The sequence below is a fragment of the Propithecus coquereli genome, unplaced genomic scaffold (assembly GCF_000956105.1).
Source record: "Propithecus coquereli isolate 6110/MARCELLA unplaced genomic scaffold, Pcoq_1.0 Scaffold313, whole genome shotgun sequence".
Classification (NCBI taxonomy): Eukaryota; Metazoa; Chordata; class Mammalia; order Primates; family Indriidae; genus Propithecus; species Propithecus coquereli.
Window position 1 is genome coordinate 403,153 of NW_012148764.1, and position 9,706 is coordinate 412,858.

The following is a 9,706-nucleotide window of genomic DNA, read 5'->3' on the forward strand; positions in this document are numbered from 1 at the left end:
TTGGGAGGCCGAGGCAGGAGGATTGCCTGATGCCAGGAGTTCAAGACCAGCCTCAGCAAGAGAAAGTCCCCATCTCTACAAAAAAAAAAAAATAGAAAAACTAGCCAGGCATGGTGTGTATGCTTGTAGTCCCAGCTACTTGGGAGGCTGAGGTAGAAGGATTGCTTATGGTCGGGAGTTTGAGGTTGCAGTGAGCTATGATGATGCCTTTGCACTCTAGCCAGTGTGACAGAGCAAGACCCTGTCTCCAGGAAAAAAAAAAGGGGCATTCTAAAAAAGATTCAAGCGTAAAATGAGTGGCTGGATTAGATGGACTTTAGACTTTAATCTCTGCTGCTCTGTAACATGCTATGTGAAACCCTTTATTTTATAAAGAAAATGTAATACTGGACACATGAGTATATTCCTTCAGCACAGCACCACACAACCACTCATCCTGTTGGCCATTATCTGCCCATCCCAGCTAAACTGATTCCAGCTAGGATGGAGGGCGGGAGGAAGATTCTCACAGGGGTTGGTCCAATTTAGAAGCACTGTCTAGGGTGGTCACCCAGAATTGTACCTTCTAGGAAAACATGAGAAAATTCAGTAAAAATAGTCCCAAGACACTAAGTATATGAACGTGGAAAAATTTAAGTAAATCTTTGAGGTAAGTGCCAAATAATTGAATCCATAATTTTGCTTTTTTGAAAAAGGAGAGAATTTCTGAGTGAATTATGCAGATGATATCTGGATAGCTCAGCTCTAAGCTCCAGGCTTCTACTTCATCGGGCCTGGCAGGCCCTGGGTGGCCCAGTGTCCAAAAGGCCATCCATCTTCTACAAATTAATCTGTGTTCTTAAGTCACAATGTGTGGTGGTGATTTTGCCAATGCTGAGTATTGATCTCTCATTGATCTAGACCGTGTCCAAGCCCTCGTACATGGCAGAGCCCCTGCACCCCTTCACCACGTACGTTTTCCGGGTGGTTTGGATCTTCACAGCCCAGCTGCAGCTTTATTCTCCTCCAAGTCCCAGTTACAGGACTCATCCATATGGAGGTACGGTGTGCACACATGGCATGTGAAAGAAGGACGTTATTCCCAAGCTTAGCTTTAGTTCATTTTTAATTCAAACAATGCAATAAATCTATTCCTTCATTAATTAATCCATTCAACAATTGAGTACCTATGTGCCAAGTAGTGTTCCAGGTGCTCACAATATCTCTGTGATCAAAACAGACAATGAGCTCACATTTTGGTGGAGGAGAAATACTCTACACAATGAACATGAGAAATAAGGAAAGTACTAATATATTGTAAGTAGGATGGTGCTATGTACTATGGTAAGAGGAACATTCTGAGCAGGGTTTGTCCTTTGGGGGATTGAAAATACGGAGTGGGAGGGGAAGGAGAGGCCAGTTGTAGTATTAAATAAGGTGGCCAGAATAAGCCTCAGTGAGCTGGTGGGGTAAAGTTTGAGCAAAGACTTGAAGGAGGCCAGGGAGTTGGCCAAGCAGATATCCGAGATATAGCATTCCAGGTAGAGGGATGGCCTGTATGGAGGCCCTAAGACAAGAGCATCCAGGGAGGCTGGTGTGGCTGGAGCAGAGTGAAGGGGAAAGAGGAGTAACAGATAAGGCCAGAGAGGTGGTGGGGGCCAGATCACAGTCTGCCTCAGAGGCCTTTGTAAGGACTGTAGCTTTTGCTCTGAGTGGAAGGAGAGTCACTTGCAGGTTTTGAGCAGAGGAGTGACATGATTGGATGTGACCTGCCCTACACGTTAAAAGTACCACTCTGACTGCTGTACGGAGAATGAACTGTGCCTATGTGGGAGGAAGCAGGGAGACCTGGGAAGAGGCCACCTCGGTGACCCTGGGGAGGGAGGCCAAGGAGTGGCAGTGGTGTGGTAAGATGTGTTTGGATTCTATTTTTATTTCTTGACATAATTTGTAGTCTTTTGTGGCCTAGGTTATAAACATCCTTGGGTGCATAACAATGAAAAATGTGAAAAGATTCACCTTCATTTTTGTTTTTTAATTGGAAAGTTGGTTATTTTGTATTACATTTTTAATAGCATTGAAAGGAAGGTCAGGTACTTTTTTTGCTTAGTCAATAAGTATTCTTTAAGCACCTATTACATAACAGACATTGTTCTAGGAACCAAAGATGATAAAGTCCCAACACTCCTGGGGCTTCCATTCCAGCTAGGGGAGATAGGCAAGTAATGAAGTGAAAGTGTTTGCTGGGGTTATGAGGAAACCCAGTAAATAGCATCCCTCTTTCTAGACTGAGTTCTGAACCAATAAAAGATAAAATGAAAGAGTGAGCAGGAATATCATCATTATTTCTGATAAAGACCAAGTTGGATGATGTAGCTTAGCATGAAAATTGGGATGAAATTGCCGACTCCCTGCTCCCCAGCTCCGACTTCAGAACAACCCACTGAAGAGAAAGTTTGAGTCTCCTGAGCAGACACTGCTGTCTCTTGCTGATTTTGCTAGAGAGGGAGGGATAAGGAGACCAAACTGCTTTTTTCAAGACCTCGAGATCATTACCTCCACCCTATGGAGAACTGTGGCACACGGCTGCTGCCACCAAGCGGGTGTTCATCCTTCTCCTTGGGGAGAAATGGAGTGGGGTAAGAGGCGGGAGTATTCACATAAAATTCATGGGTAGATATAGCACTGAGGAATGAGGATGCATCTCACCAAACAATACAGTGTAATTTCACATAGGAGTGAGCGCCAGGAAGAAAAAGTAGGATGGTAATAGAGAGGGCCTGGGGCGGGGAACCATTTTAGGTGGAGGGCTGGTCAGGGAGGCCTTCTAAAAATGACCTTTGTGCAGAGCTTTGAAGGACATGAGGCAAGAAACCATGCAAATATCCAGGAATGAGTTTTCCAGGAAGAGGGAAGAGCAAGGACAGTGGCAATAAGCTGGGGAGTGGCTAGTGTGGCTATAGTGGCTGGAGCGCCGTGAGTCCGATGGGGAGTAGGGGAGGGGATCCGATAGGCAGCCAGAGGCTTGGGCACATGGGGCCACTAGGCTGTGATGAGGAGTACAGACTGTATTCTAAGTATGACAGCAAGTCTTTGGAGAGTTTTAGGCAGGGGAGGGACTGGTTCGAGTTTCAAAACTTTCAGTCTGGCTGCTGCATGGAGAATAGGCTGCAGGTGGGAGTGGGCCAGGGGAAGCAGGGGGGAGCCAGGAGGCCAAGCAGATCGTGATGGTGGCTCTGACAAGAGTGGTCATGGTGAAGAAGGTGGAAAGGTTTGTCAAACATTCTGAAGATAGAGCTGATAGGGTTGCTGAATGGACTTGGTGGGCAGGAAGGAGAGAAAAGCTTGCTAACTCAGACTTTCAGTGTAACCATCCACTGAGACAGGGAAGGGTAGAATAGGAGTGGCTTCCTAGAGAAAATCAAAGGGTCTGTTTTCGGTCAAGTAAAACCTGAGATGCCTATTAGACATCCAAGTGGAGTTTCCGAGGTGGCGATTAAATGTATGGATTTGGAACTCAGGAGTAGGTGGGAGACATCCAAAACACCAGCCTGGGAGTCACCGACATACAGATGCCGTGTCCAGCATGGGCTTGGCATGAACGTGGTTGAAAAGAGGAGCAGGTCAGGGTGTCAGCCCAAGAGCGTCCCAGTTCGTGGTGACCAGGAAGAGAAGGAGGGACAGCAAAGGACACCGAGAAGGAGGAAACTCAGGAGCTGAAGGTGTCCAAAGACAAGAGAGGCAAGTGTTTAAAAAATGAGGACCACTGAATAGGACACAGTCACATTATCTCTGGAAAGCAACAAAAGCTGCTTTTCTGCTAGGTTCTAGCTTCACCATTTTCCAACCTTTATTCAGAATGTAGCCCTATCAGAATACGGCTTTAACTTAGCTGCCCTCTGCTGAATACTAATACATTCGTATAGCAACACTAGTTTTGAGTAAATGCTATTGTTCTGTTGTTCAAAATATATTCACAGGATATCTATAGGTGCATGCATGCTGCCTTTAGGAAGCTTACTCTCGTGTAGAGGGGATAAAGCACATGCTTAACTAACCCCACATATGGCAACGCTTGGTTGAAAACAGAGGAGAGGTATTGGCACATTCCTGGAAGTTCAGGGAAGGAAGATATTATTTCTGGAACGAAATATCGAAGACACCTCTCTGGAGGAAGTTTCCTTTGTTGAGTTAGACCTGAGGTGAGGAGAGGACAGAGCAGGCCCAGGTGTCTGCAGGAGCAGAGTCATGGAGATTGGATTCTAAGGCATGGAGGGAAAACAGAGACTACTCCATCTGCTGGGAGCACAGGACACAGGAAGAAAAATAATGAGAATAACGTTGGGATGGCACGTGAGGTCCAGATCACCAAGAATCTTAAATGCCTAGGCTGAGGAGTTTGGACTTTATTTAGAGAACAGTTAGAAGTTATGGAAAGTTTTAAAGCAGAGGGGTCACTTGCTTTACATGCTTCTCAGAAAGAGAATTTTGGCAACTACACACAGAATAGATCGAGAGAATGAGAGAGGTTGGAAAGTACATAGGTAGAGGCCAGCTGGGAAGTTATTACAATATTTTAACATTTTATCAGAGATGATTTTAAAAAACAGTACATATATTGAGGAATTCTCTGATTTCTTCTTTTGAAGATGTGACTTCCACCCCAGAAAAAAGATTCAAGCCTAGAAGCCTCATGGGGAGGCGAGTGCTGGAGCAGACAGATGCTCAGGGAGAGTTGTCTGGTGCCCTCGCCCTCAGAGGTAGCTGAGGTGACCCGGGAAGACTGCTCCAGGCTGGAAGGATTCCGTACCCCTCAGTTCTGGAGGTGCAGCTGTGTGCAGAGAGCCTCAGATTGAACCAGGCCTTACACCTAAGCAGAGCTGAGCAGCTGAAGAAGTTTGTGAGGGCATTTCCCCCTTTCCCTGATGAATGCCCTCTCATTGCTTAGCAGATTTCAGGGTTTGTGTGGTCACCTCTGCTGATTATTCTCTGACCATCTTGGCTTAGAACTACAGGTCAGAGACTGGCCTAGGGCCATGTTGGAAATGTTCCAGATGATAGTAAAATGCGTCCTTCCTTGTTCCAAGCAATGCCTCATGTACTCCAACAGTGCTGGAACATTTTTTAGTGCTGGAGAAATACCGTGGGCCAGGGCCCATGCTGGTCAAATCAAAATAATGAAGAAGGCAAATTTTGTTTTTCATTTCTGGGCCCTGGGCCTTTCTCCTAGATATGCAAGCCCACATGCCCTCCAGGTCTTCCAGACCCTACAGTGAGTGTCCTTTTCATGAATAGTACCTCATGCTTCTGATTCCTTCTCACTTTTCTAACCACATCAAAACTTAGAAACTTATCTATTTTGTGTTCATTGCTTCATAGTGCTCTCTCTCTCTCTCTCTCTCTCTCTCTCTCTCTCTCTCTCTCTCTCTGTTTTGGAGACAGGGTCTCACTCTGTCACTCAGGCTGGAGTGCAGTGGCATTATGATAGCTCACTGCAACCTCAAGCTCCTGGGCTCAAGTGATCTTCCTGCCTCAGCCTCCCAAGTAGCTGGGACTACAGGTGCATGCCACCATGCCCAGCTAATTTTTCTGTTTCTTGTAGAGATGAGGTCTCTGCTCTTGCTCAGGCTGGTCTTGAACTCCTGGCCTCAAGCGATCCTCCTGCCTCAGCCTCCCAGAGTGCTAGGATTACAGATGTGAGCTACCACTTCCGGCCCCTATTTTCTTTTAGTTATGGGAATTATATGATTTTAGATGATGTTATTGCCTTTTAACTGGAGCCTTGCAGAAAATAATTTCTTAACAAAGAGGGATGATTTTTAGGCAAGGAATACCAGCCTTTTAGGGAGGATTGTTTTTTTGTGGAGAAGATTTAGACATAACATCTTGCCATGGCATTTAACTTGCTTGACGTGTAGCAGATCACGTTTGGGTGTTGACCCTAACAAGTTAAGTTTTTTGACCTCCTGATTCTAATTCAGTGGGAGATATTTCCTGCTTCCCTGTTCATCAAGGTGACTGAGTCTGTGGAGCAGAGGAGGGACGTAATGATGTTTGTATTTGCTGAAACTTAGTCTGAGAGTTGGAGAGGAATTGTAGCAGAGAAAGGCTGAGAGACCAATTAAGAGGTCTTGTGAAAACTCATCCAACGTGAGAGCCAAACTCCCTCATTTCTCCCAACTCCGAGTCAGTGGTGATGCAGAACATTTGCTAAAAAGGTTCAGAGGGAAAGAAGTCTACTCAAGAGCAAAGTGACATCCAAGTGTGTCATTCTATGTCAAGAGGAAATAAAAGAGTGTGGTTTCAGGGGTTTGGATATGAAAAGTAGGTGGAGACATGGATGGGAAACTGTCAGATCATTCGTTTTCCTTTCTGTTCTTTGCCACTTAGGTAGCTCCTAGGGTCTGTGAGTGAAATCTCAGTCATGTCATGCATGCTCCTTTAATAATGCAAGGGCAGGGGTGTTGCCGAAGCTCAGTAGGCCTGGATTCTCCGGACCATGAGAGCTGGGGTGAGGAAGGTGTAGTCAGGCCGATCAGAACTGAGGTCAAAAAAAGTGGAAAAGACTGTTCTAATTCTGGTGTATCTGAAACCCACATCTTTTTTTTTTTTTTTAATTTCACATCTTGAGCTGGAACTAGTCAGACTACAGCACTCAAGTGAGTGAAAAGGCCACAGGACTGACTTTTGCCACTCATGTTAATCATCAACTCCAGTTTTGTTCAGATTCTTTTCTCTTTCCTAACCTGGTTCCATCCCATGTTAAAACTCATTTATGTCTCTAGAGATTTTTGACAATTTTTTTTTCTAGAACATTTATCCTATTTGTATATTTCTACAATTAATTTTATATCGTTAATTAGAAGTGAGGAAAATAACATTTGCAAGAGCCTCTTGGGAAAGTAGTATCACTTAGGGATCAAGGGCTACAGCTCATAGATACCTTACCACCTTCCCTCTAGCACATATTTTGAGAATTAATAAAAATATTTCTGTTAACTTTTCAAAAAATAAGACTCTAAAAAAATCCTATTTTGAAAACATAAACCCTGTTCATTTTTCTGCTCATGATATCACCATTATCTCTTCCAGTTCCTGAAACTGCTCCTTTCATTAGGAATATTGAGAGCTCAAGTCCCGACACTGTGGAAGTCAGTTGGGCTCCACCCCAATTCCCAGGTGGACCTATTTTGGGTTATAACTTAAGGCTGATCAGCAAAAATCAAAAATTAGATTCAGGGACACAGAGAACGAGTTTCCAGTTTTACTCCACCCTTCCAAATACCACCTACAGGTAAGAGTTAAGGGGTACAGAGGAAGATGTAACCCACATGGCTACAGGCATGATAATTACTTTAGAAATATGGCCCCAAAATATTTTAAATGTACTTTGAGAAGTGCCACTGACTCCATGCTATTAAGTTGAAGTCCTTGTTGCTTATCTGCTTACTAGATTACACCATCCTAAGCAAAAACATTCTCTTTCTATGATATTCAGAGGATCCTTATAAATGTGGGCTAATAAAGACATCATAAACACCATGAATGCTGTTTTTTCCATTTAACTCAATATAAAAAAGCAGGGAGGTGAAGTTCTGTTAATGGTATTTTTATTAACCACTAGGGGGATTATTTTACTTTTGTTAGCTTTTTTAGCATTTACTAAGGCCTCTTTAAATTAGGAGAGGAATGAGGGTCGTGCAGATAGCAGAGTTCAGGTTTTGACCTCTGTGACCCTCAACTGTTCTCTGGGGAATGCAAACAAGGGTGTGATTGATGGTCATTTTAGTGCTGAGCAGTGGCACCAAGTAACCAGATACGTGCATTGCCACACGGTCCTTTAAATAGAAACGTTATTTCTTCTTCTATTTTTATCTCATGTTCACACCATGCCATGTGAAACACATCTCTCTAAATTGTTTTTGGAATAGGTTTTCTGTTGCAGCAGTAAATGAAGTTGGTGAGGGTCCAGAAGCAGAGTCTAGTATTACCACTCCATCCCCAGCAGGTAACAGCCCAGGTTGCTCCTTCTGCTACATGGGAATGAAGGGTGGCAAGGGTGGGCTCAGAGCCAGACATCCTGGTCATCTGGTAGACCTCAAAACCCCACCTCTTCTGCCCAAATGAATGTTCTCTTTTGGGCACTTGGAAAGTTTTCAATTTTAAATGAATCTAAGCATTTGGCAAATCGAAGTAAGTCCTTACATTGAAAATTTTCACATTAGAATTTGGGGATTTAAAATAAGAATGAAAAAATTTAGGGATTTGAAAAAATGGCCTTAAACACATCCTTGGTTTCCGTTGAAATCACTAGCGATTGTGACTCACATTGACACACTTAGGGGATACATGTGACTTTCTGCCCTAATACCCATTTTACATTATGTAGAATCGTTCCGTACATATCAGATACCTTTTTTCCCAGCTCCTTAAGGTTTTTAAATATATCTGGACTTTAATAATTTACATTTTACCATTCACATTTACATTTTACCATTTGCCAGATTATCTTTTGTTATTATTTTGTAAGCACACTTTTTTGGCTTTGGTATTTTAATGCTTGCCTTGGGAGGTTGAATACTTACTGTATGGTGCATATGTGAGCAAAATTATAAACAAAAATGCTTTCTAAGAAGGATTGGAAATTTTGGGGGAGACTAGCATAAGAGCGTTGAATAACACACCCTAGGAGTCTATTTTCTATTTTCGCTGGAAGCCCATCTGCTGACTTGACTGCCCCTTACTCTCCTCTGCACATGCCTACGCCAGTGGATATCGAATGTCATCTATCACCAGCCTTTAGTTTTTTGGCTGTTCCTAGACTCTAGGAAAGGAGAGGTATTTTTGTTATTCAAGAAGCATGTCCAAAGGTCCAGTTAAATATAGAGCAGAGTTAAGGTTGTTGTTACTGTGATTATTGCATAACACTTATTAATTGCCCTAAAAGTATTTACCCATGCGCCCTGCATCAGTCTCCAAGTGAACAGGACATCAAGCAGAGTTCTGCAGCCTTCAGGTTTTGTTCTTCTAAGGACTTTTCTCCTATCTCAAAAGGAGAGATGCTAAAGGCCACACAGAGACAACCAATGTCTGTCTATCTGTGTGTTACGCAATAACCAACTCTGGCCTGGACCCCTCCACCCAGAAAATTCTCATGGCTGAGGTTATGGGCTGAGCTCTTACTGGAGCAAGCCTGTTGAGAATGGTGATACTTCATGTGATGTTATTTTGGGAGTATTTGGGGAACATACACATAAATCTTACTTGATTGACCCTGTACTTCCTATCCCCAACCACGGAATTATGTGGATTATACCATAGATGCAATGCCCCAGTGCCTTCAGAGAAAATCTGACCAGTCTCTTTCAAGTGTTAGTCCCCTGGCTTTGATGGGTGGTATCTGTCTTTTTTATGGTAGTGTACATATGGTTGGTCTGTCTGTCTGCAAATCATGTTTTCTCAGTTCAAGAAGAGGAACAGTGGCTCTTTTTATCCAGAAAAACTTCTCTGAGAAAGAGATCTTTGCAACACTTAGTAGATGAGGCACACTGCCTTCAGTCGGATGCTGTACACCACAACGTTACAGGTCAGTGTATCCGAGAGATGATTCCTTGGTGTGAAAAGAAAGACCCAGAATTTCCAGAAGAAGTACTTCTAGAATAAAAGATTAGAAGAATATGTTCTAATATTTCTAGAATAAATTATTCTAATATCTTAATATATTAGA

At 43.3% G+C, this 9,706-nt stretch overlaps 1 protein-coding gene across 1 annotated transcript in view; it reads left to right on the forward strand.

Moving 5' to 3' along the window:
• The window catches only part of ROS1 (ROS proto-oncogene 1, receptor tyrosine kinase), a 135,309-nt gene that overhangs the window by 27,761 nt on the left and 97,842 nt on the right, over positions 1–9,706 (forward strand). Inside the window, 4 exon segments of the mRNA XM_012650123.1 lie at positions 901–1,039; positions 7,072–7,273; positions 7,911–7,987; positions 9,443–9,627. Of these exon segments, the coding sequence (XP_012505577.1) occupies positions 901–1,039; positions 7,072–7,273; positions 7,911–7,987; positions 9,443–9,627 (603 nt within the window).